General features: G+C 52.7%; 1 protein-coding gene across 6 annotated transcripts in view; it reads left to right on the plus strand.

Moving 5' to 3' along the window:
* CNTFR (ciliary neurotrophic factor receptor) overlaps positions 1 to 26,944 on the plus strand; it is a 205,758-nt gene extending 178,814 nt beyond the window's left edge. For 5 of the 6 annotated variants that reach the window (XM_061477151.1, XM_061477152.1, XM_061477149.1 and 2 more), the window contains 6 exons: positions 1,931 to 2,048; positions 2,874 to 3,040; positions 10,432 to 10,595; positions 22,480 to 22,660; positions 24,366 to 24,510; positions 25,696 to 26,944. In XM_061477151.1, coding sequence (XP_061333135.1) covers positions 1,931 to 2,048; positions 2,874 to 3,040; positions 10,432 to 10,595; positions 22,480 to 22,660; positions 24,366 to 24,510; position 25,696 — 776 coding nt within the window. In that variant the 3' untranslated portion in view covers positions 25,697 to 26,944. Of the gene's footprint in view, positions 1 to 1,930; positions 2,049 to 2,873; positions 3,041 to 10,431; positions 10,596 to 22,479; positions 22,661 to 24,365; positions 24,512 to 25,695 lie in introns of those variants that run through there. The other variant, XM_061477148.1, reaches the window with a different exon arrangement.
* The last annotated feature ends 222 nt before the right edge of the window (positions 26,945 to 27,166 follow it).

The following is a 27,166-nucleotide window of genomic DNA, read 5'->3' on the forward strand; positions in this document are numbered from 1 at the left end:
ATTCCTCTCCCTCTCTTTCCCTCTCCCTCTCCTTCTTTTCCCTCTCCTTCTTTTCCTTCTTTTCCTGCTTTTCCTCCTTTTCCTTCTTTTCCTGCTTTTCCTCCTTTTCCTCCTTTTCCTCTCTCCTCTCCTCTCCTCTCCTCTCCCCTTTTCCTTCTCCCTCTCCTCCTCCCTGCTCCCTAACTCTGCTGCCCTTGGCTCTCTTATCAAACACTTGCTTCCTTCCCAGCCCTGCCCCAGAGGTACTGGCACACATGCAAGACCCATGCCTCAGTTTCCCCTGTGTAGACTGCAGGAGGGTGCAGCAGCTGGAGCTTTTGGAATCCCCCCACAAAGCTTTTCTAGCAAAACCCATCATTCATTTCTGACCCTGGGCTCTGCTGTGCAATGCTGACCCAGGATCCATGAGGACTGCGCTCGTGGCAAACCAGCGGGCTCGGCCCAATACAGAGGGCACAGTTCAAGCAGTTTTCATCAGGGTCCTGCTGTGGTCTCAGGTGGAGCTTAATCCTTGACTCGCTGCACCCTTTGCTTCTCTGGCATGGCATGCAGAGCAGTGTGAGGCTGGTGTGTGGCTTCCCTGCACCAGCATCAGTATGGACTGCTCTATAGCAAGACATGGTGCATGCATAGCCCTGTGGGACTTGTGATTTGCCCTTGCAGGCTTTGGTGGAAAGCATTACCCAGCCTGGGGGTGCTCCCTGAACTCTTGCATCACTGCATCCCGGTTTGCAATCTCATTTTGGGTAACAGCCATAGGTAATGCATGTGCCTCAACAGCAGGGAGGAGAGCGGTCAGCCCTGCTGGGACCTTGGTGGGGTAGTGAGCAGCAATGTCTGTGTGGAGGCTGTCAGGTCTCCTGGATTTGTTTCAAAACCTCTGCTTGGAGAAAAGAGTGTGTCCTGGCACGTCCCGGTGGATGCTTGGGGACATGGAGACAAGGGCTAATGCAGGAAGAGAAAGAGGAAGCGCTACAGGTTCAGACAGCCTTTCCAAGGGAACCCTGGTGCATATCCAGCCCAGGGAGTGCATTTTGTGGCAAGGTATTGTGCCAGCATTCTGCAGTTAAAGCCAGACTCTGCTCTTAGCAATGCAAGTCTCCAGGTATCGAGGAGCTGACTTCAGTGTCAGGACAGATTAGGGTTTTACCAACCTACAAGGGCAAAATTTATCAGCTGCAGGGTCACATCTCCCCCTCTTGCACACACTGACCCTCAGCATTCTGCAGTCTTCCTGTGGCTCTGTCTGTACTCCTGCTATGAGCACACAGTGCATGTATGACCAGGGAAGCCGAGTGCAGTGTAAACACTTGTTTGGATTTAGCATCCTCTTCTGCCTCCAGCCTCTAGGACTGAGGGCCCTGGGATGGGATGCTGAAAGCGTTAACACTGCCAGTCCTCCCGCAGAGCTGGATTTTCTTTGCCTGTTTTAAGGTTGTTCCTCCTCATCTTGCCATAAATGGTTCTTCTTTCCTCCCTTTGAGGACCTCTGGTCTTTCAGAGGATCATCCCTCAACAAGTTTATCGCTCCCCAGGGACATAGCAGAGAAAGCTGTAAGCGCTGTAGCTTAATGGGGTCAAGAGAGCAGCACCTCCTCCCCATCAGTGATGTCTCTGTCACAGCCTTGAAGACAATTTGCCCCGATACCTGCCAACCTCCTCTGTCATTCCATCTCTCATTAGAGCTGCCAGGGGAGGAGGTGAGCTGCTGTGCACAGCTCAGCCCAAAGCAAGGTCTCATGGGGAACCTCAGCAGCAGACATGGGATAAGGGCCCCTAAGTCCTTCACACAGCTGATGAACACAGACCAGGCTCCCCTCACAAACTGTGTCCTTCCCAAGCTGGCAGTTGTTGGGAGTGAAGGGACACCCCCTTGTTCAGAACCTGGTGATAACCCCACCTCAATGGGCTTTTTCTCTTCTCCTTGCAGTTCCCCCAAAGGAGCCAGTGCTGATGTGCCGGTCCAACAACTACCCGAAGGGTTTCTACTGCAGCTGGCACCTGCCCACTCCCACCTACATCCCCAATTCCTTCAACATCTCCGTCATGTAAGTGCTTGGGAAGGAAGGATAGAGCAGGGTGAGCTTTTGTCTCTGCAGCCTGAAGCAGGTCCCAAATATTGCTGTGAAGTGTTGGGGCAGTGGGTCTGACCTCTGCTGAGCATATGGGATCAGTGTCCCAAAAGTGGGCTTGGGGAAGGATGCTCCAGGGACCTCCAAACTGGATGTTTGGCACCAGGGCTCTGTTCCAAGTAAGTTCTAATTTCCCCAGAGGAGACCAGGGAAGTCCCCCCCACCCCAGGCCCCCTTTCCATGACCCCAAGTCCATCCTCTCTGCACCACTAGTCCATAATGGAGGTTGTGCCTGCTGCTTTTTGGCACATCTGGCACAGCCACACTCCCATCTGCCATACACTGGCTGTGGCCATGCAGCAGCAGTGTCCTCACCTAGAACTGACTGGCATGGCATTGTCCTCCTCTCTGTGCCTGGGTCCTGCCACAGCCCTTGTACACACTGGTGCTATGTATTATCTTCTGGGACTTGTGTCACCAACAAAAGGAGACCCTGTTCCTCTTACAGGACAGACAGAGCCAACCCCAGCACCAGCAGGGTCTCATCCTTTCCATGGGGCCAGCATAAGGACATTCACCTCTGCACAGGCTTAGGATAAAACATCATGCACGTGAGCCTGCAGAATTCCCTGGTGGGAAGAGAGGAGCCCTTTAGCTGTGACAGGGGCTGATGAATGGGGACCATGGGCAGAACAGGAACAGAGCCATGCTCCTTCTGCCTCCTCCCTCCAGCAGCATGGGCACGTTACCACCTCAAGCACTGCTCCATAAGTAACAGCTCTTCTCACCTCTTCTTTCCAGACACGGCACGAGGGAGATGGTCTGTGAGAAGGATGTCTTTCCCAAAAACAGGTGTCACATCAGGTACCTCCAGCTCTTCTCGACTGTGAAGTACAAGGTGACTCTGACAGTCACGAATGCCCTGGGCAAAAGCTCCACCACTCTCACCTTTGACGAGTTCGCTATAGGTAACTTTCACAGCAGCAACTGGCCTCTCTGAGATGATGTTGGGGTTGGCTTTGGTCTGCATGCAGTGTCACACACAGAAGTGACAGGCTGGCTGTCCAAGTGGAGCCTCTGCCTATTCACGCATGAGATAGACCTAGGGTCCGAGCCACACTGGCATCTTCCCAGTGCCCCCCTCATTCTCATGGTCCTGATGTAACTCATGCAAACATTGGAGCACCCTGGGGGACTCAGGCAGGATGCCCACAGGAAGTCCCCATGCGGGTCCCATCAGTGCCCTGCCTGGTCTCATTCCCAGTGGTCCAGGTCTCCTGTGGTTGCTGAGCTGCTCCCTGCTTGGGGGCTGGGGAAGCAACTGCCGTAAGTTGGGCAGAGGGATACAAAACTGGTGTGATCCAAATGGTGTTGCTCTTCTTGCCCCTATGAGTGCTCCTAAAAGAGAGGTTTGGTGTTTGTGCTGGAAGCAGAGTCATGAGAACAAAGACTGGAAGAGAAATTAAAATGTCTCATCCATATCCCCTCATCCGTATTCAGGATAAAACCCTCCCAAAGTCGAAGTCTACCAACCCCTACCTAACACGCTCCTAAAACCCTTATTTCCCCCTTTACACCTTTTCACTGCCCTACATGGACAGATGATGGTGTGCAAATGCTTTCCATGGCAAAGATGCTTCTCTGATTGTGAAGAACCGGCATGGACTGAGCAATTCAATGCCAGGCATGACAAAGCAGGGAGCTGGGCACAATGCTTTTGCCACCAGCAAAAGGCAGATTACAGCCAGTGCTGTGACAAGACTGTCCATCCTCAAAGAACAGGAGAAAATAGGAGAGAACAGAGTTCAGGAACATGTTGGAAAATTATTTGCAAGTTACATGTGGCAATTACTGGACCAGAAAAACAAATAAATGAATCCTTGAAGTGCAGCCAGCAGTCATCCTTTGCTTTCGATGTGCTGCACGTCCCATTCCCAAGTGGCTGGAAGTGCCGGAGTGCAAGAAGAGGAGCTCAGCTGCCATCCCAGATTTTGCCTTTCTACTCCAAATCCTGGAAAACATCAAACAAGGAACAAGGTGCCTGGATAGAGCAGGGGAATTGTTTTGGAGCAGGGACTTTACTGCCATGTCCTGCAGCCACGATCCATATCTGAAGCTTGTATTCATCAGTGCATTGCAGAAGTTGATAACAAGACAAAGAGCTTAGCAGGGAAGTGTGGAGTTCTAGTCACTTGGGTGCCTTTAAATGGAAATTATTGTGTTTGTGGAAGATACACTCCTTAAAAATGAAGGTAACCTTCAGCCTGCAGGGCCCAGGACAGCAATTAAGCTGCATTTTCCAAGTTCCTTGCATTCCCTCCTGCAGGAGTTCTGGGCATCATCTTGTAACATCTGCATCCCACCCATGCCCTGCCTGGCTTCCCAAACATCTGGTCCTCCATCCAGCACACAAGGGCAACCCCTGTGGGAAGCACACCCAGCTGCAAGCCCCGGGCATCCCAGCACCAGCATAAGCCGGATCCACCGCAGCAGTTTGCTCCCAGGCCAGGTCAGAGGAGCAGTGAGAGAAGCCAGCACTGCCCCAGGACAGCTATTAGCATGGGTGCAATAAAGCTGCCTCTGGCAAGAGTGCCTGGAGGGATGCAGGGTGCCTTGGCATGTCCCAGCAGTTGTGTGAGACCCTCCAGCACCACATGGCAGATGGTCTAAGACCCTCCAGGACAGCACTTGGAGAAGGGGTGATGCGACAGCGCCGATAGGAAGGGCTGTGTCCTGCACCATGGAGCCAGCCTGCTCCCATAAACACTTCAATATCTACTGGCCTTAAAATTCTGTACAGCTATGAAATTCTCCTCGGGATTTGACACAGCCACTGTGCATAAGGAGCATAGACACGGTGCTGATTTAGTGTTCAAGCAGGCAGTCGACAGGCTTAGCAGAGTCTTTACCAGATGAACTCAGCTGCTGCGGATCAACAGCTACCTACCATGAACGGAGCTTCTCCTTATGCTGCCCGTGTTTCCAATTAAAGCAAGTGAACTGTGTTAGTGTATTTTGCCATGTAATCGTGCCCCAGGTTGTGTGCTGTGCTCACAGAAGCTTCTGTGTTTCAGTGTCTCTTCCGGCTCCCTTCTTTGCAGCTGCAAACCCAGGGCTGTGCTCCAGCAGTGTGGATCTTGCACCCAGTAGGCTCCCTGGGGATCTCTACCAGCACCAGCTGGGCTGAAATCTCATGTTGGAAGTTTGGTAGATGGGGGTGTGGAAAACCTACAGCTCAGGATGAAGCCATTGCATCACTGTGTCGGAGGGTTGCAGAATCCTCTAAAATGGAGAGGTGGTGTCAAACAGCAACTGCATGATGCTTCTCCTAAAATCCCAGGGTTGGGGATGCCAGATCCTGCCTTGTGTTTTCCCCTTAGCCTAGAGAAAACCATCACACCTTCTGCATGGAGGTTGAACCCTAGGTGTGAAGCCCTGTCCTCCTGCCCTGCTGGGGCAGATGATAACTTTTGCTGCCCCGAGTCCATGCCTTGCTGATGGTTGTTCCATGCCTGCTATTAGTGGCCAGCTGCAAGGGGTCACTCTGCTTTGTCTCTTTCAGTGATGACTGGAAAAGCTTTTCCAGCCCTCTGGACTCCACCTTTCATAGGTAGGAGATCCAGGCTGCCTTCTTCCTCATCTTGCTCCTGGAAATTGTCCTGCCATCTGCTCGTAATGGCTGGGACAGAATGGGGACATTTGTGGAACCCCAAGACACAGCCCCACCTTTCTCACTTATGTTTCAGCTCAAGAACCACATAGCTCTCACATTCATCCTCCAGGAAAGCAGAGACATCATCACATTGAAGCAACACCAGCATCCCACCTCAGTGCTTTTCTTCTCGTGTGAGCCTGGGGCAAACTAGCAGGGGAAGATGCACAGCATTAAAAGGAGTAAGGCAGCCTTGCACAGGGCCTTGCAGGCGTGGGTGCCTTCCTCAGATCTGCCATCCATCTTTTGTGTGACCTTGGGAACGTCATTTGCTTCTTCCAGCTCCAGCTCTGGGGTGATTAAGACACAGAGCATCTCACAGGGGCTGCATAAGAACAAACATGCCTGTGTCTGTATGAAATTCAAAGTCTCTGAACACGGGTATACAGTTGCCTAGGCAGAAGGTCAGTTCAATTCATACTACTTAGGGAGGCAGAATTAAATTACTTAGACTGACATTTGGCTAAGACACGGAGTTTAATATCCCTCTGCTCATGGAAAATGCCAGGGGATATTTAATGGCCACAAGGGATCCATTTTAGTGCTCATTGGAGAGATGGGATGGGTGACGGGCCCCCTCCATGCTGCAGGGTCTCAGCTGCCTTTCTGAACCCAGGCTTCCTTTCAAGATGTGTCTAACACGTCCAAGGGTGATGGATAGCTAAAGACTCTCAGTTAACCACGAGCATGCGGAGCCTTTAGGAAAAGCTACTCTCTGCAGCTCTTCACAGAATCACTGAGTGTTTGGAACTGGAAGGGATCATCTATTCCACCACCTACAGCAGGGCCATTTAGAGTGGTTTACACAGGATCGTGTCTGGGAAGGTTTTGAATGTGCCCAGAGAAGGAGACGCCGCAACATCTCTGGGCAGCCACCCTCAATGTAAAGGAGTTCTTCCTCACATTCAGATGGAACTTCCTGTGTTTCAGTTTGTGCCCGATGTCCCTTATCCTGTTGCTGGGCACCACTGAAAATTCTGGCCCCATCCTCTTGATACCTTCCCTTAAGGTATTTATACGCATTTTTAAGATCTTCTCTCAGCCTTCTCCAGACTAAACAGGCCCAGCTCCCTCACCCTTTCCTCATAAGAGAGATGCTCCAGACCCTTGACCATCTTTGTAGCCCCTTGCTGCCCTTGCTCCAGGAGCACCATGTCTCTCTTGCACTGGGGAGCCCAGAACTGGACACAGTGCTCTAGGTGAGGCCTCAACAGGGTTGAGAAGAGGGGGAAGGTCACCTCGTCCAACCTGCTCTTCCTAATGCAGCCAGGACACCATTGGCCTTCTTGGCCACAAGGGCACATTGCTGGCTCATGGACAACTCGTTGTCCACCGGGACCCCCATGTCCCTCTCTGCAGAGATGTTTTCCAGCGGATCATCCCCAGCTTGTCTTGTGCATGGGGTTATTCTTCTCCAGGTGCAGTATCCCACCTTGTTCTTCTGGCACTCCAAGCCCTCACTTGGAAGTGGCAACCGAAAATCAAGTGGGAAGAGCTGCGTGTCGCCTCCCAGCCAAGTCTTCTTCCTAGGAATGTCTGATGATGCTCCCTCAGCTCTGCAGGATTATATTACATCTGGTTTTATAGCCACTTAACCAGTACTCAGCCTAATGCCCATCATCCATTATTATTATTACTATTACTGCTTTTATTATGTTACTGCCTGCAGGCCCTTGCTGAGGACAGGGCTCTATTATGCTGCCTGATATACAGCCAGACAGCCCCTGACTTGCCATGTGCAGGCTAAATGGAGGCAAACAAAGGCTGGGAAAGGAGGAGCACTCATCCCCATACGTGGAACAGGAACCCAGGAGTCTGTGGAAGACAAAGGATTCCTTCAGGGTCACATAGAAATCAGGAACCCGGACACAGCCCATCTCCACTCATTCCTCATCTGGCCCTTGCAGGACCAGCCCTAATATTTTCCATGATGAACACAGTGTAATGAGGACTGTCCTAAGAGACGTAGGTCGGTCCTTGTTGGACCGCTGCTGGGAGTGCAGTCCCCTCTCCTGGCTCTTGCATCCCTTACACCTCGGAGGGACACGGCAGACACAGCTTTGACTTTGTGCTGTTGGAAGGGCTGGCCCTGCTGCACTTTCTAGCCTGGGCAGGAGTTCCAGGGCTGGGGACGTGGCTGGGAGGTAGCTGGGAATGCTGGTTTTCCCATTAACACACAGTGCCGTCTGAAGGCTTGCTGCAGCCAGGCACAGCCCTGTTTGATGGCAGGGCTATACGGTGCTCGCTTGGAGCCAGGGCAGCTCTCTCCTGTGCATCAGGGACAGTCTGTAATCCACAGGAGAGGGGCTTGGGGCTGGATGCATGCAAAACGGGTGTGTGTCTCCCACCTCAGCATCAGAGCACCTTTTCTTTGGCTTTGCTACAGCCCACCACAGTGGCATCTCTTGTTCCTGCTCAAGCTGCGCCTTGAAAGGAACAACTGCATTTAAGCATTCCAAAAAAGCGGGGCCAGGGTCCCTGTGTTACTCCAGAGAGTATCCCATCACATCCATTTGCAGCCTGGTGCTTTCCTTCCACTTCCTCACTGCAAAGCCACAGTTTATCATCATCTGCATTCATTCAGCCAAGCAGACTTTTGTTTGCAAACCAAGCCCGCCAAGCCAGCACTGGATTTATACTTTTCTGTATATGTTTGGAATCCAAGTCCCTGTCGATGCAAGCTGATGTCCAGCCCAAGCCCAGGGATGCGAAACAAGCAGCGGTATTGCACAGCCATCTGGAGTAGCTCAGCACAGCACAGCCCCAGCAAGTCATCCCTCCTGCCAAGGATAAGGCTTTAAATGGAAAACACTGTCACATGCTGCCACAGAGAGGGATCAGTGAGAGCTGGGAGCTAGCACTAAGCACCTATGGTCAGGTCCATGGGTGCTTGCTCCCAGCTGGTCCCCAAACCTCCAAGCACCCTCTGAGTGCTTTGGGGGTGGGGGAAGCTATGCAGCTCTTCTTGCACCCACTGTGGCAGAGGAAAGGCAACAGGAGGTGGTGGTGAAGATGACAGTGAAGAAGGACTAGAGAAGTGTGTATGCCATGGTGCTGAGAGGGAGGGCTGGGCAGAGGGAGATGGTTATAGCCTATGTCCTGAGGGAAACAGGGACAGATCTAGGATCCACCAAGGTGGTTGGGCTGTGTCTTCATTTCAGCATCATCCTCCCCGTGCCTCACCCACAGCCAGGAAAGTGGGTTTGAAAGCATCACAGGCTGATTTCTCCTAAGAGGAGCAAGCAGGGAGGGTGTCTTCCTGGGGACATTGCTGCAATGTCACCATCATCCTGAAACAGAGATGGCACCAAACAGCTCACACACAACTCCACTTGCAGCAGACTGGCCCCACATCAGTGCCTGATCCCATCCATACAGCTTCAAGAAGAGTGAAAGATGCTCTTCACACATAAGGCAGAGATGCAAGCAGCAGGGAGGCTAGTGCAGGAACAGCTCACTTATGAACAGCGCCTCCTTTCTCTCCTAAGGGAAAAGGCCCTGTGTGGATACCAACTCCCACCCTGGGGTCAGAGTGGAGGAGGAGGGCTCTGAGTGCAATGCAGGAGATATACCAGACAGAGAGGGGCTCCCCATGCCCGCAGCATCCCTCTTCCATGCTTGGGAGTGGACTATGATGTTGGCACCTTCACAAGTGGCTGCTCAAGGTGATCAGAACCAGAGGATCCTTGCTCAATCCTGAGATCATCAAGCCAGGAGGGATCCATTGGCCTACCTGTGGACTTTGGAGGGGGTTAAAACAGCCATTCTGGGACATGAGGACTCATATGCATTGCTATTCTTAGACTGCACAGAGAGCCCTCTTCCACCCCAGGCACAGCTGTGCACCCAGATCTCTGTGCCCAGTCCCTTTCTGACCATGGGAAAAAGGAGAAGTGTGGGTGTACCCAAACCTCGGTCTTTTTGTAGCTTTTCTATTGCAAATTGGGAGTTTGAACTGTCAGGAGTTGAGCAAACCCTTGGCAAGGGAGCAAGGCTCATTCTACAACAGGCAATGTCATTCATCACAGCCTGTCTGTGATTTGTTCCCAGCACTCTAAAAGTAGCTGCAACTTCAAAGCATGCTGCATAGGTCACAGCCAATTAATATTCACTTGAAATACTGGTTGGGTAGCAAGAAAATATCCCCATATCCCAAAAGCAGAGCAGGGCTGAGAGGTATCTCCGGGGTGGAAGCTGACATTTGTATTCACCCTTGGCAAATAAGATGGGCCAAATCCCCAAATACTTCAGATCCCCAAAAGCCCAGCCTTAAACCCAAGGGCCAAATTGCCATTTTACTGCAAAATAAGCAGGTCTGAATGTGGGTCAGATTCACAGAAATCAGGAGATGTGAGGGAAGTGCAGGATTTGGGCTTGGTGGGCTCCTTGCGCTGACCCAAGTGTCCCTGGGGAGGCAGGATGCTCTGTGCCCTGGCCAGGTTATTCCTGTGTGTCTCCAGCACTGATTCCTCCTCCTTTTGAGCCAAGACCTGGACAAAAAAACACCAGATTTACATCTAATGGGGAAAGGATACTCTGCGTGTTGGCTGCTTTCCTTAGAAAGCATGCATCGCAATGTCCAGTCAGCTGTGAGGAGGGCTCTCAGAAAGGATGCCATGTACAAAGCTTTACCTTCTTCTCTTTCAGTAAAACCGGACCCTCCGGAGAGCGTGGTGGCCAAACCCGTGCCCAATAACCCTCGCAGGCTGGAGGTGTCATGGCAAAACCCTTCATCCTGGCCAGACCCTGAGTCTTTCCCACTCAAGTTCTTCTTGCGGTATCGACCACTCATCCTGGACCAGTGGCAACATGTAAGTGAATGCTGAGCTGGCCGGGACAGGGGGGAGCATGGGGAGACGGTGGCTGAGAATAAATTGCACTGGGAAGAGTGGTCAGAGGTCCAGAAAGAATGTTTATTTACTGCCCAGGCAACCCAGACCTTTTTCCTTTCCTTCTCTGTTTCTCCTCCCTTCTCTCTTCCTCACCATATTTAACTTGCATTCCACCTACAAATGCCTCTGCAGGCTCTCCCTGCTCCGCATTTTCATCCACGTCCCCTATCTACTTTCCATACATATGTTCTGTATAAAACCTGCCAACGAGATGTAAAAGGCATTTAAAGTATAAATGTCACCACATTTAAATGTGCCTCTGCCACATTTAGATTTTGAACTGAAGATAAAATGCCACTCTCCGTATCTCAGAGCACCGTCATGGAGTTGCTGCTGCAGTGATATTGTACTTCTTTTATTTCTTGTTTCTTTAAAAAGGAAAAAAAATAGTCAGTGAAATCCTTGGCAGCCCAGAGGACAGATTTCATTTGTTAGCAGCAGGAAGATAACAAATGGGCTTTTTATTTCCCCTCTGTGTGCTGCTTGCATGCTCAGCTTGTGAAGGAAAGCAATCTGGCACTCGAGGAGAGGTGCCGCTACGCTGGCATGGCTCATCCAGCATCCCCTCTGCACCGAGCTGGGCCAGTCAAAAGCTAATGAGATGCTTTCCTTGATAAAGCAGTTTTCCATGAAAAGACAAATAGGAGGCAGCACCCAGTCCTTGGAGGAGCTCACCTGTATCATGGGATGAAGTGGGGTTTTTTGCTGGGCAGCTCTTCCTGAGGAGAGAAATGGCTGAGAGAGAGGGTGGGAGGGTTTGCTCCTGTCTCTGCAAGATGTCAATGGCTCAGCGACTTTTTCTCTGTGTTTTGGTTGGGGTTTTTGGTGAGGCAGCGCCACAGGTTGTGTTTTAGATTGAAGTATTTGCTGATGGCTCTTGAAAATCACAGGGCATCCACAGTTTCTCTGGGCAGCCTATTCCAGTGTCTTCCCACCCTCATAGTGAAGAATTTCTTCCTAAAATCTAACCTAAATCTCCCCTCTGCCAGTTTAAAGCCATTCCCCCTTGTCCTATCCTTATGTGCCTTTGTAAAGTGTCCTTCTCCAGATTTCTTGTAGGCCCCCCTTTAGGTGCTGGAATCATTTTAGATACTGGAAAATCAGAGAAGGGTAGGCAGGGGGTTCTCCTGCTTGTCTCTTTGCCTTTCTCTTAAAAGGGAAACACCAAACACATCATTTTTTCCAAGGTGAGATATTGTTGTGGAAATAGCTGATGTTTTCCTCCTGATACAGCCTGATCCAGCCAAGCACACTGCAAATGCAAGGGTTTGCACCCAAAAACTGTGGGAAAGCCAGGGAGCTGCCTCCTGCTCAACACCTGCGTGGTGCCCGGTCCTTCTATCACCGGGTATTAGGTATCATATATACAGGGTCAGGCTTCTGAGGGGATGGTGTGTCATCTCCATCAGTGCTCTCAGGCAGGCAGTGGTGCTAGGAAATACATGGAGGTGTTAGTGGTGCCACTTGAAGGTCCACCCTGGCCAGAAAATGCATTTCTAGGGCAGTAGAATCTTGATTTCTCTAATTCAAAGATACCCTGAGAGAGCTCACGGTACCAGTCTCATGGTGTGTGCAAGGAGGGCTGTGAAAGCCTCATCTCCCCACATCTCATGAGGGCACAGCAGTCATGGGTGCTGCTTTTAATCAATATATCCCCTTCCAAGAGACATGTTCCCTGTCACTGGCTGATGGAGAAGTGTGCTTGGGGAATAATCTGCTTGGTGAGCAAGCGCAAACATTCATCGAGTGAAGTACCAGCCTTGTTTCCTTGACTCTCTGCCCCGCCAGCTGGGTAATGAAAAATCTGATTTGTGGATGATTTGAGGAAAACTGCCACTATTCATCAGATGAATTATTTGCGAAGCCTAATTCAATCAGCTCCCAAACACCAGGGGATGGCAGCAATGCAGCAGACAGAGCTGCTCCGACCCCAGACCCCTCATGGTATGCTTAGCCTGCTCAGTCCAGCTGGACATCCTGCAAATGCAGGGGTTTGCAACCAAAAATGAACCCTGCCAATGCCAGCGTGCTGGGAGCATCCCCAGGAGCTCTGCTTTGCTCGACCTATTGCTTGGTGGCATCTTTGGGAGTGTCCTCATTCCTTCACATCCACTCAGGAAAAGGAAGGATGTGGTTTGGTAGGGCCAAGCCAGCTCGTCCTGTGGTGGCAGTGTTGGGTCTCTCCTTGCAGGGACAAGTGCCCTGAGAAAGGATGCAGTGGTCATGCACACCACACTCGCATTGGAGGGACTTAGTTCTTGCTGAGCTGAAGGTCTCCTTCCACAAACTGCCCCCATCTTGGCTTGTGCTGTTCCCAGCAGCTGCTGGCATGGAGAAGCCATTGAACACAACATGCTTTTTGGCAATGGGGCAGCTTGGGAGAAGTCTCCACCAGCAGCCTGGAGGAGCTGGGTAACCTCATGCTCTGGCACATCCTGCATGCCCAATGTCCCCAAGGCTAAGCCCCATCCCTGCCTCCTCACCAAAACCTTGTGGCTTGGTTTCAAGCATCTCCTGCCACCTTCTTGGCAGCCCCATGGGAAGCTCAGCATCCCTGTGGGAGCAAACCCACAAGGACGCACCAGGGACTGCCCAGAGGCAGCAATATCTGTGCAGGCCCCGATCACACATGGTGCTTCTTGTCAGAAGAAGCAGCTCCCCTTTCACCCCTCCACCTCCCATTATCATTTCAGGGTCTGATTTATGCACAGCACCTCAGCAGGCAGGACTGAATGAGCACTAATAGGATCAGATGGATGTCGAGCTGTCGAATACTGTACGGCCTGATTCAATCAGCGTCTGCTTTCTCCCAGGCTCTTTCTTTCAGGATTTTAATAATGCCAGGGCTTGGCACCAGAAGATGAAGCCATGCATGGCAGGAGAGGTGGATCTTATCAGGACCACCGCTGTGCGAGCTAGCCATAAATGCAGTTTCTCCCCACAGGGAGAGACAGGTGATGCTTGGCCCAGGCATTCCCCCTCCACAAGCAATATCTGGGGATGACCCAGAGCCATGGGGACGCCTTAATTCCTTTCCAGGCACTTTGCAAAGGTGGGTCTGATCCTCAGTGTGCCGTTTGCAACCCCCTTCCCTTGCTCAGCAGCACCATTCTGCTTCAGGCCACTTAGCATCTCTCACGTTGCAGTTTGCTGTGGGAATTATGATGATGTGTTTCCATTATCATGGAGAGGATGATGATGAGTTTCCACATGAGCGTGCGGTGGGGCATGTGCTGGATGCGCCTTGCACTATCAAGGAGCTTTGCAGCATCAGCTCCCTCGAGCCTGGGCAAGGGTATTTCCTGGCTGTTCAGGGCGCAGCCGTGTCATATCATGTCACATCATGACTCCCCGCTACCCTACAAGCACAGAGCTCAGTCTGAAACTCAAGCGACTTTAAAGACATGCTTCTCCCTCTCTGGAATAGGGGCTGGTGGTTTCTTTGCTGCCAGAAAAGAGATGGGATATTTGTAGCCTAAACAGGTTTTTTATTCTCTCCTTTTGGCAGAATCTCCCCTTCTGTCTCCTAAATATAAAACATTAAATGTTTAGGGTATCCTTTATTTTTCTCCTGCTTTTAAGTTTGTAATTCAAGCCAGATTAGCGTGGTTTCCTCTTCTGTTTTATAGCCCCATCCTGGCCCCAAGCGAGCTCTCCTAATGCTCTCAGATGTTCCTCTAATGGCTTACCTAGGCTGGAACTGGATACCCTTTCCTAATGGATTGCTAATAGCCTGTTTCTGGTTTTACAGGCTCCTTCAGTTAACTCGCAACAGCAGCAATCGCCACGCTCACACATGCGATCTCCCTGCAAGCATGTCTGCATGCTCACTCCTAGATGCAAGCTGGTGTCCAGGCACCATCCTGACCATCTCTGGGGAGCCCATGGCAGGCTTTGAACCCGATTTCGTCCCACCCCATGGTGTTTGTTGGAGCAGGATCTCCACTTTTCCCAGTTTTTTAGGGGGAGATCTCATGCACTGAGCACTGACCAGCTCAGGGCACATCCCTGGAATGTGGTGGGGTTCAGAAGGTATTTCTTAAGCAGTGTCAGAGCTGGTGATCAGCCCGAGAGAGGATTTCCTCCTGTGGCTTGCCAGCAACTTGCAGATGCCTCGCAAAGTCTAATTGAACCCATTGGCCGTGCTGACTACATGAAATGTTAACGAACCGTGAGGCGGGCTGCGCCTCAGATCTTGAGATTTGCAGTAAAAGGTCATGAGGTATTTAAAGCTAATAATATGGTTGGGTTCTCTCCTTCCTCTTCTGTTTTGGAAGCATTAGAGCCATGTCTGTGAGCATTTGCAAAGGCTAGAAACGTCCCTCTTTAGAATCGGAGGTGCTTTCAGCACTTTGGGATTTTAGGAGCCTGGGCACAGAGCTCCCAATGCAGGTATCTGTGCCAGCTCTGATCCAGGCAAATAATGGGGATTTGGAGATAGGAGTGGGCAATTTGTGGGTATTGCCAAATACTTAGTTGTTAGGTTCATTGGTGTAAGGAGGGCAGGGACATCTGAGCTGGCCAGCACCACTCACGTGTCAGGGCGGCTGCCAGGATGTGCTCAGGCTCATCTCCCAACACAAAGCAACATCTTTGGGTCAAATAGGTGACTCTCACAGGCTGAAACAACCTGCAAGTGTGTGCTAAGGTGTATATCCTCCCTGCGACAGGCAAGCGGGAGGGATGGAGCTGGGGAAGGCAATTAGTGCCACCGCCTGTGCAGCTGCGTCCCCACTGCTGGCACAGCAGCAATGTCACTTTGTGGCGGGCGCGCTTCTTTGCACCCATCTGCTTCCCCCCCATGCCTCTGTCTCTTTGCCTGCACTCCCCCCCCCTTTGCAAGGCAACCTTGGCAAGGAGGTCACCCTGAGTGAGCTGGGTTACAGCTTCACGGATGGCAGCTTTTATTGCGGCACTTCTCTCCCTTTCCCTCCCGGCTGCAAAGTCAGTGATTAAAAAAGAAGGGGAGAAGAAAGAGCTAATAGGTGGGAGCAAAGTGTTGAGGATGTAATAGTGATGCTTGGTGTGGGGCAGGCAGGGCTGGAACCTTGGAGGAGGATGGAGGTGGGAAATGCTCAGGAATCACTTTTCCATTCCCCTGGGGATAAGGCCAGGCTTGGGACCCTTAGCTTCACTGTCTGGGTGCTCTCAGCCCCCTTGGGAACCTAGAAGCACTGAGCATCCAGCAGGATCAGGCTTCCAAAGGCAGACGTAAACGTGGCATGGAGCAGCAGAGCACTCATGCGCTCACCCATATGCCTGTGCTCACCTGCATGCTCACACAGGTAGGATGGAGGCAGCGAACTAAGCACCCCCTTCCTACACTCAGACCATGCAAGCGGAGCCCAAGCCCCATGATGCCCATACACAAGCTGCGCCCATCTGATTTCACCCCATGCATCAGCATAATAAATGCATCTGTGGGCAGCAAGTACAGCACTGAGCAGGGTTATAGCTCATGCTGAGCACCCTCAACATCCCTGATCCCATCTTCCCCACAGCTGCAAGTGCAAGTGAGCTCTGCCAGTCGTCACTTGGCAGGAGGGGACAGCGCATCCGGAGGAAGAGTCCCTTTATTAACGAGCCTACAGCGCTGCTTTCAAAGATGCTCTTTATTTTAAGCCAGAAGGGAGCCGTTCAGCCACACCTGGTGTGACACTCATCCTCCCAGACCAGCAGTAGGGCTGAGCTATGTGCAGCAGCAGACAGCAGCCTTTCTTGGGAGGGTGACAGCAAGGACAGTAGCTCAGACCCTGCTGGGCTCCTCCACTGGCAGAGAATAAGGGGCACATCGTTCCCTTTTCCCAGCCTTTCAGTTATCCCAGACTCGGAGCAGAAAGCTCTGTCTGGGGTTAGCCCAGCTGATTCCTGCAATGCTGCGGAAGGAGGTGGCATTTGGGGGATGCTTTGTTAGTAATGAATGTCAGACCTATTTGCTCTCCAGACATGGCTTTGAAAGGGGAAAAGCAAAACATTTCATTCCTCCTGGCTGCAGTGGCTGCTTGCAGTGACCCCCCTGCACTCCCCAGTGGCACGGTGGCTTCCCTGCCAGTTACTGCTGCTTTTGGTTTAGCTTGTTCCCACCAGGGCAGGTAAGAGCCTGCTGGGGTCCCTCTGCAACAGGAGGGACTGCAGGCACCTGAACCACCAGCTACTTGTGTAGCACGAGTCCCTGCAAAACCCATTGCAGCCAAGGGGCAGGATCTGGCCATTTGTTACAGGGAAAAGAGGCTCTGAAACTGAGCCCTATTCAACTCCCAGTTCCATTTCCTCCATTGTCCAGAATAACCTGGGGAGCATCCATAGGTAGAGGAGGCTGTGAGGACATGCAACACATGGCAGACTCAGGCTGTGTTCTTACAAGGGGTTTCATTCCATGTTCTCCCACTTGCTGTGAGTGTCACAGGCTGCATGAGCAGGTCAGCTTCACCCTACAATAGTTGGGGTGCTCCTTTTATTCTGGGGGAGGCAGGCTCATCCAGGATTGATACAACACCGGTGTCTGTCAATACACCAGCAGCATGGTCTCTGTCCTGGAATGCACAGCGGCGGTGCATCCCTGCCATGGGATTGAGGGGTGTCAGCTCCCCATCCCTGCGTTTCCAGCTTCCCAACAGTGGAGCACCCCCTTCCCACACTGGGAGCCGGAGGTGTCAAGGAATGGAGAGCAGAGCCACTGCTGCCACAGGGGAGCTGGCAAACACGTTTTCATGTGGGATGCAGAGGAGGAGGCATCTGATCCCCCTTTCTTCCCCTCCGCCTCCTTTCAACACACACCAGTCCCCAGCCCAGCTGCTGGGGCAGGGAGGGTTGAGGTTTTCTTTCCCCCTCCCATCCCCTTCCAAAGGCCATCTGGGCTTCAGACCTGCCTGTGCATCACCCTGTTCACAAGTAATTGCTACCTGGTCACGCCTGACCATGAGCAGAGCCGGGGTGGGAACAGAGCACAGTGACCTTTTTTACTGCCAGGGCATCCTGGCAAGGTGGGCTGGGGGCAGCAGGAGCAAGGGGGGAACACGGGGTGGGGAAAGGATTCCTTAACTCCTGCTGTGCCAAGCACTGCGAGGCCATGACACCAGTCAGGGCAGGGAGTGGTGTGAGGGCACACATGGATGTCCCCTGTTGGGGTGCGTGGTGTGGAAGGCTCATGCTGATGTCCTCAGGACTCCAGCACATGTGCAGGAGGAACAGCATGGACAGGGGGAAGGGCAAATACTGAGAAATCCTCCCCTCCACCTGCCTTGGGTTTATATCTCCATCCCATCAATGTGGCTGTGGGTGAGCACTGTCTATCCTTCAGCATCCCTGTTATCCCAAGCAGGCTGATGTGGCCATGGCAGGGAACGGGATCCCAGCCCAAGATGTCAGCTGAATTACTGGGTTCAAGGGCTTTTTTTTTTTCCCATTTCTCTTTTTCTTTTTCCCCCTTTTCCCTTTTTTTCTTTCCCTTTTTTTTTTTTTGCAATGCTAATGGCTCTGCCCTGCACTGGCTGCTGATCCCTCATTAATCTGGGCAGCACTTCACAGCCAGCCACAGTGACTTTTGGCAGGTGCACAAAGGCAGCCAGCGATACGCAGACCCCCCCTGCCACAGGCATTACCATGCACAGCCTTCCTCCAACTTTTGTCTCTGTGTGGCAGGGACGCAGATTAAGGAATTTCTCCCTCTGCCTTTGATGCTGTGTGTCCATCTGTCCCTCCACGACCTCCCCAGTCCGTGTGTGTTTCCCCCCCCGCTCTCCCTGTCTGTGTCCAGTTGGACCTGGTCCCCTTGTGCTTTCCCGTCTGCTTCTGAGCCATGGGCACCCACCCAGGGACTTTCTCACCCACCATGGCAAATGTTGGATGTGCCCCCCACTGCCTGGCTCAGAAGTGCTGCATGCAGAGGTCATATGTGTGGGGAGAGGTGGATGATGCCTTTTCTGCCTTCCCTTTTGTCTGTTGGCTAAGGAGTTGCTTAGGGCAGCATCCTCCAAGGGCCTACAAGAAAGGTCCTCCAGGTCCTCCAGCCTGGGTCCTGGGGGAACATCATGCAAGGCACAGCTTTGAACCTATTGAGCATGCAAACCCCCATCTGCAAGCACTCAGCTGCAGGCTGGCTGCAGCTGGGGAGAGGCAGGAATTGCTCCCCAGAGCAAACATTCAGCCAGGAGGGCTCTATGGGCTGGAGAAAACACTCCTGATGGAGCAGCAACCTGGCCAGGTCACTGGGACCTCATTGTGGCTGGCCTTCCTGCAGCCTGCTTGCTGTGGGGTTCAGGGAGCAGCCAGAAGGGTTCGGAGCATCCTGAAAGACCTTGAGAGAGACAAACATCAGCCGGATAACCCCAGCATCCTTTTGAGCCCTTTGCTCATTCCCTGCTTCCAAAGCAGAGCTGGCCCAGCACAGGACAAGCTGGGAGGAGCAGGCTTACAGGGACATGGCAGCATACCCTGTAAGGTTTCATTTACTTTGTCATGAGGAATTAATTAAGCTTGATCATTTTAGCATCACGATCCAAATTGGTGGATGCCACCAAACACTCCATCCAGACAAGTCCCTGCTGTGTGGCATGCACAGTGCTGTACATGTGCCCCATCTCACTATGACAGTGACCAGAGCTGGTGGCAGAGGCATCAATCACAGGGTCTGGGTGGCAGGGACATCTTCACTGTGCCACAAGGCTCCTGTCCTCCCCACCCTTCCTGGGGGCCTGGGCCATGAGATTGTGTCCCTATAAGAAGAAGTTGCAGAAGCTGTCTCAGCTCTGCTGGGTGCAGCAGCGGGTGCCGAGAGCCCATCGCCACTGAGGACCCTGATCCAGCTCTGGCTTTGGTCCTGGGCTGAGAAGGACTGGAGTTTGGTGGGGTTGGCGGGATGGGTCCCCTGGGGCTGTAGGATGCATAGCTGTGTCCTGCAGGAGGGACTAGCATTTTTTCACCTTCTTTTCCCCATCCTCCCTTCTGCCCAGACCTCAAAGGATTTCCGTTTTCACCTATTCCATCAGTGAAATGGTCCAAAACCCTTTTGCTGCAGGATGGGCTGTGCCCAGCCTGGGATGGAAGCAGCCACCCCCATTATATAGACTGAGCTGGGGAACTGTGAGCAACTCAACAGGACTGCTTTAAGGCTGATACCACTATCTGGACAAGACACAGTGCCTGTGACCCCTGAACTGGCTCTCAGCCTCTGTGGTGTGCTGGAAACTCAGGGATACCCTGCACAGAGCCCCACTGGGCTCATCTGCCCCAGTGCCAGGCTCTGACCTCAGACCTGCTGGTGCATACCCCAAGTAGCTGCCAATGGGTCAGACCTAATGGTGAGACCCATGGCACAGTGGGAAGTTGTCCCTTGGATGGTAGGGATGGACTCAGGTACCAGTTGTCCCAGCGCTTAGGTTAATGGTGGTTTAGGGCTTAGGCACACCTCAACTTGGCACAAGCCCTGCAGTGAAACCCTGTTTGCATCCCACCAAGAAAGTGGGTGTCAGCCCTGAATTGCTTGTGCAAGGGGAGGCAGGATATGGCCTTCCCTCATCCAGACCTCAAATGTGCAGTGATGTGAAGGACATACATACACCTTTCTCCACACCGCTCCCCTGACAAGGTTTGGTAGCAACTTTGTGCCTTGCAGGCAGCAGGAGGCCCCTTGCTCCGTGGTCGCTGGTCTGCCCTCAGATGTGCTCCAGATGTGGGGTTCTTGTCATGTTCTGGGCAGCATGAGCAGCGGGGAGCTCAGAGCCCAAAGGCCCTGCTGTGCCAGGCAACAGGCTGGATGTGATGTTGAGAGGGAACAGGGAAGGAATGGCTCTCACCTGGATCAAGAAAGCATCTCTGGTAGGGATTCCCAAGAGTAACTGTAGAAGCCAGGGAGTGCTGCAGTTTGTATGCCAAAGGGATCGTATCTGTGCAGGGTGTTGCACATGCTGTACTGAGAGAGCTGGAAAAGGGATGGGTCTTTCTCAGGGTGCTCTTCTGCTTTTCAGGTACCATTGCAAGCAGCGTGGTGATGAGATTAACCACAATGCTCACTGACCAGGCCAGCACTTACCCCTGGTGTGCACATATCCCTGTGTGTGTAAAGCTGCAGTGCTAGGGCAGATTCATCGCTCAGCTGCATTGGCTCAGGCACCAGCTTTTCTCTCTTTGGGCTGTGGGACCATACAGAAGGTTTTTTCGCTTCATCTTGGTCCTGTCACTGAACTGAGCTCTTAATAAAACTCAGCTATTGGTGGTTCCAATGCCTGCCCTTCTCCTGAGTGGCTGGGGATCCATGGAAAACCCATGTGAGCTGTGCCATGAAGTTCCCCCCATCCATGAGGTGCCACTTGTTCTGTTCGAGCTTCAGTCACTGGCTGAGCACCAGCACATGTAGATGGACTACATCAGACCTGCACCATCCCTCATCCCTCCAGCACCTTTATGATAAACATGTGTCTGGAGAGAAAGTGATTTGTGTCAGCCTAGGCACAGGGAAGGAAACATGGGCCGGCAGTGTATGCTAGCAGCCCAGAAAGCCAACCGTATCCTGAGCTGCATCAAAAGGAGCGTGACCAGCAGGTCGAAGGAGGTGATCCTGCCCCTCTACTCTGCTCTCGTGAGACCTCACCTGGAGTATTGTGTGCAGTTCTGGTGTCCTCAACATAAAAAGGACATGGAACTGTTGGAACAAGCCCAGAGGAGGCCACGAGGATGATCAGGGGACTGGAGCAACTCCCGTATGAAGACAGGCTGAGGGAGTTGGGGCTGTTCAGCCTGGAGAAGAGAAGCTGCGTGGAGACCTCATAGCAGCCTTCCAGTATCTGAAGGGGGCCTATAGGGATGCTGGAGAGGGACTCTTCATTAGGGACTGTAGTGATAGGACAAGGGATAACAGGTTAAAACTTAAACAGGGGAAGTTTAGATTGGATATAAGGAGGAAATTCTTTCTTGTTAGGGTGGTGAGGCACTGGAATGGGTTGCCCAGGGAGGTTGTGAATGCTCCATCCCTGGCAGTGTTCAAGGCCAGGTTGGACGAGGCCTTGGGTAGTATGGTTTAGTGTGAGGTGTCCCTGCTCACGGCAGGGGGGGTTGGAACTAGATGATCTTAAGGTCCTTTCCAACCCTAACTATTCTGTGATTCTATGATTCTATATCCCCATGTGGGGACACAGGCACCACAGCAGGGAATGAAGCCGGCAGCATGCTGGTCCTCAGCCTCAGAGACTGGATCCAGAGATCCCTGGAAGGTGTGGACACAGCCTGGGGAGTGTCCACTTGCAGCAGATGCACCCCCAGAACAGAATGACCTCCCATGGCAGCAGAAACAACAGGACAGAGGGAATTTCTCTAGGAAAGGCAGCTAGTCACAGCTTGATCCTTATCCAAGGGCACAGCCAGAGGGATGCAAACTGGGCCAGTGGGATGCCAGGAGGCATGGGAGCAGGGTGGCTGGCTGGGGAAGACTCATCACAGCTCTGGTAGTGATGCCCAGAAGGCGTGTGCACGCACCCCAGCCAGCAGCTCCAGCACCCAGCCACGCCATGCCCAAGCAGAGCCTGCCCAAGCATCTGCTAGATTCTGGTGACCTCTAGAGGAAGCTGCTCTGCTGCAGCAGCTCAAAAGTTTGGGAGCACGACGACGTCTCACCAGACCTTTAGCTTGGCTGCCACTGGGGAGTTCTCCCCTTGAAGCCCTGTCCAGAGCTCATGCTTCTGCCCCAAACCCCTTAGCACTTCCCAAAGTGCCGTCAAAGTCCCATTATCACCCTCTAGCCGAGCTAAACTTGCTGATGGTCTCACCTCCCTGTGCATGGGGTTTCCTCTGACCGCCCTGCTGCCCTCAGGTTGAGCTGTCGGACGGGACATCGCACACCATCACGGACGCCTATGCTGGCAAGGAGTACATCATCCAAGTGGCAGCTAAAGACAATGACATTGGCACGTGGAGCGACTGGAGCGTGGCTGTCCATGCCACCCCATGGACAGAGGAGCCCAAGCACCTCACCACAGAGGCGCAGATCACAGGTAAGAGCCCCCTTCCCAATGCAAACAGGTTGTGCCCACAGCAGGGGTGCCCATGAGCCCTAGCTGAGGGTCCTCCTCGTCAGGCTCCAAGCATGTTCCATCCCCAAGCACCTAAGGGGAATGCAGCCCTTTACCCTACACTTTGCCCCATACCCATGGCCCTGGCAGTGGGTGTGACTGTGACCTGAGTGCCCCAGTTTACTTGGTTCTGGTATCCTTCTCACCAGGTTACTTGGGGTATCATATTAGTTTGATGATGATTATTACGATGATGATGACTATGATTATGATTATTATTACTGTTATTATTGTTATTATTATTATTCCCTGAGGCCTCCATCCCTCCCTTTCCAGTCCTACCCCCTCCACACCTCCGACCCCACACAATAGCTCGGAGCGGTGCCAATTCGAAATAAAAGCCACGAAGTTAACAAGCCTCTGTTTCTAGGAAAGAGCTGGGACTGTGTCCAAATGGGCGTTATCAGCCCTCCGTTTCCCAGAAGGGCTGGGGCTGGACGCTGCACCAGTTCCCCTGGCTGGCACCGTCAATGGGGCAGGGGTGAGCAGTGGGGCAGCACTGAGCAGTGCTTCTAGTCAGCACTGCAGATGTGAGGTGGACAGATGTGCATGTGGGGATGGAGAGTGCTCAGTGTTCCCATCCTCCAAGCTCTATCCCAGACGTGTGGGCAAGCCATGTGCTACCAGGGACATGCATGAACCCCTGAGGGCCCTGGCAATGCTCCCTGCCTGGGGATGTGGTACATGCAAGGCCTGGATGGAAACGCCTCCTACATGGAGATACCCCCACTTGCCAAACCAGCAGCCAGTAGGGCTCCTGGGGGTTCAGGCAGCAGCAGGGATTTGCAGCCCTTCATCCCCAGGGGGATAAAACCCCACAAGGAGTGCAGGCACACTGCACAGCACTGCTTGGGTGAGGGTTTGGGGTTTGCTTCTGTACCCACCTGCTTCATGCTAAATGCAAATGCCACTTACAACAGCACCTGCCTGCTCTCTGTCATGTCCCTCACACCCATGTCCCTCACATGCGTGTCCTTGCATATGGGACACCCCGGCCCTAAGGCTGAGCCTCACCATGACACTTCAGTGAGGTCTGAAAGATGCTGAGACAGACCCCTGTGGCTTCATCATCCACCCCAGCTTGTCTGGAGGGGATGCTCTGGGACCTGCTGGATGTGACCAAAGCTGCCTCAGCCTGACTGACCATCCAAGCTCTCCCTGCAACCATGCAGCCCTCTGCAGACAGACAACCCATCTGGTCCTGTACAGAGGAGAACAAGCCCCATGAGCCAGCCCAGCCACTACAGCCATGTCTGGGGTGTTCCCTGGGCAGGGGATGCTCTCTACTGAGTGCTTGTAGCCATGTCACCAACATTTCTTAGCCAAATTCCTGCTGAGCTGATGCACAGAGTAATCTGGCTGGTCAGGATGAGGCTGGGAGGGATGCCCAGCTCTGCTTGGTCATGCAAGCATCTCTTGTGTCAGAGCAGGGAAAGTCTCATGGACCGCACCATCCCCTGGCTCATCATCCCAATCCCCCAGCTCAGCCTTAGTACAACGAAGCAGTAAGGGGCAATCTGGGGACAGGACAGTGACATGTCCTCAGTAGCAGGGAAGTGGGGCTGCCCCATGGGACACATCTCTGAGCACCCCAATTCCTCTCACAATCCTCTTTCACTCCTTGCAGAGACAACAAGCACTAGCACCTCCTCTTTCATGCCACCCCCCACCACCAAGATCTGTGACAAGGGGGCCGTGGTGGGCAGCGGAGCCGTGGCAGTGTGTTGGACAGCTGGACTGGTCTTGGCTGCCTATGGCATCCTCTTTATTTAGTGAGTATTACCCAAACCGTGGGCGTAACAGATGGGATGTGGGTGCAGGGATATGGGGACGCCAGGGACTCCAGCGTGGCTGGGAATGGGATGTGTGCGAAGGGCATTGGGAATGAGCCGTTTGGGGGTTTTATTGCAGTTTCATTTTAAATATACCCAACCTGGCTGCTTTTCCATATTGAGTATTCTGGAGGAGATCTCAGTAATGGCTTTTCAAATATTACCCACAAAGCCTGTAGGGGGATCAGTCTTTCATGTCTCGTTCTCAGCAGCCCTCTCCCCTCCCCACTGATGGTGTTTTAAGAGGCCAAGAAACCACGTGGAAATTAAGCCTTTTGTGGAGTGACAGAGGAAAAACTGTCCAAGATCAGAAAATCCAAAAACGCATCTCAAAATGTCCTTGGTTTGGCTTCTAATGGAGCTGGCAGCCTGGAAAGCCCCAGAATAGAATCATAGAATCAGCTAGGTTGGAAAACTCCTTTAAGATCATTAAGTCCAGCTGTTACCCTATGTTGAGAAGTTCACCCCTGAACCATGTCACTGAGGGCCTCATCTACACAGTTTGTGAACACTTGCAGGGATGGTGACTCCACCACTGCCCTGAGCAGCCTGTTCCAATGCCTGAGCACCCTTTTCATGAAGAAATTGTTCCTAATCTCCAATCTAAGCCTCCCTTGGTGCAGCTTGAGGCCATTCCCTCTTGTCCCATCACTTGTTACTTGGGAGAAGAGACCAGCCACCTCTTCAGTACCTACTCCTCTCTGGGCCTGGGCTGATATCCCATGGGTGTCTACCCATCCCTTTTCACTGTACCTACACTGCCCAAAGACTGGAGGATTGGTCCTTTGTGTCCCTTTGTGGGATAAAGGATGTGCCACCCGTCCTTCAGCGCCCAAGGAGGAGCCGTTGCAAGACAGCTCCTATGGGCACGGGGTCCTATGCTCCCCTCTGGCTGTGTCACTTCCACATTAGCAGTGGCAATGGGAAAGGAGAGAAAACACAGCAGAGAGTGGATGGGCAGGGTCCAGCCCTGGGAGGAAGAGGTGGAGGTGATGTATTTGGGCACCTCGTTCAAGTGAGGTGTGAATTACCCTACGGAAAGAGGCAAAATCCTCCTTGGAGTGTCCCCTTAGTGGCCAGGCATGGCCAAGCATGGAGCAGTGACCTCTCTCCTTCCTCTTGCAGATCCTCATCTGTCCGTCCATCACATCCCAGCACAGAAGACGCCTTCCCACCACCCACAGCCGCTGCCACCCCTCGCCTTGCTACCCCATTCCCTGGGTTGAGTCTCTTTATCTCTTCGATTTTGCACACATTGAGGACGTATCACGCTTCTTGCCATCGCTTCGGATGAGGACAGAGCTGCTGCCATCCCAGGGGGAGCCACAAAATCCTCTCGAGCCTGGAGCGAGGAGACGCACTTGTCCCCCCCCCCCAGTCCCCATGCCCCTTTTCCCAAGCAAGACAAAGCGAGCCTGGTCACCGTGCTGCAGCTGAGGACCCCGCTCATACAGCTAACCCCCCCCACGCCAAAGACGTGCCCGCCACCCCGGCACCCACCCCGGTGACAGGGAGCGTGACGGCGCACGGAGAAAAGGGGATATGAAAATGGGGGGGGTGGTGAGGGGAATGATGCTCCCAGCTGTGGACCCCGCTCAGAGAAGAAGGGGGTCCCTCCAAGGACCGGACTTGCTTCCCCGAGCTCGTGACCGCGTGGTGAAGCTGAAGGGGTGAATGGGTTGGAGAAGGGTCTTGATCTCCTCCGAGGGGATGGATGATGGAGGGAAGAACTGGTGGCTTTCACAAGTGCGGTTGGGAGCAGGGAGCTGGCAGGATTTTAATGGGAAAAAAAAGAGGAAATTATGGGAAAAAAAGACGGAAATTAAATACCAGTAAAACCCCCCTGACCCTTGCTGAGTGCCTGGAGCTGCCCCTCTGGCTCCCCCCTCCCTACCCAGCACCCTGCAGGAGCCTTCGCCACCCTCAAGCCCACATCACCACCAAACTTTTGACCACATTGGATACAGGGAATCGCCCCGTTGACGTATTTGTCTCACTCCCCAGCAAAAGCAGCATAGCTCTGCTGTTGCCTTTAGAGCTGGAGCCCTGCAGACTTGTCCCCCGCTGTCCCCTGCTGTCCCCAGCTGCCCCTGTGCCTGCTCTGCTCTCCATCCTGCCCCAAAACCTGTTTTGTAAAGACACCTCCTCTCTCCCCTGCCTGGACCCAAGCGCAGTATTTAATACCGTACGTCCTAGTATTCCCACTGTTGACATGCTGTATTTGAATTTTTTATAGATGTATATATATAAAAAACAGAAAAAAAAAGAATCAAAAAAAAATAGAGGGGATAAAAATAAGCTCACACAGACAACGCACACGCGCACACACACATGCACCAGGAGAGACCGTCTTCATTAAATGATCATTTCATGATGTGTAGCAGCTCTGGGTGTTATTTTCCTTCTTATCTGGAGTATGTGGGTTTGGCTGCCCTGCTCCTGTGTGTGGAGCTGGCTGTGATAGAGGTGGATGGGGGGAGCGCAATGAGGGGGATGCAGAGCCTGAGCTTAAGGTATTATCTCCACAGAGGGATGGGGCACTCAAAAACTGGCCTGTAGGACATCCTGAGAAGGTGCAAGGGGGATGCTCACCCCT

Source organism: Pezoporus flaviventris, unplaced genomic scaffold, assembly GCF_033815535.1.
Source record: "Pezoporus flaviventris isolate CSIRO_AGI_PZ_B2104156 unplaced genomic scaffold, CSIRO_AGI_Pfla_v1 ptg000100l, whole genome shotgun sequence".
Lineage (NCBI taxonomy): Eukaryota > Metazoa > Chordata > Aves > Psittaciformes > Psittacidae > Pezoporus > Pezoporus flaviventris.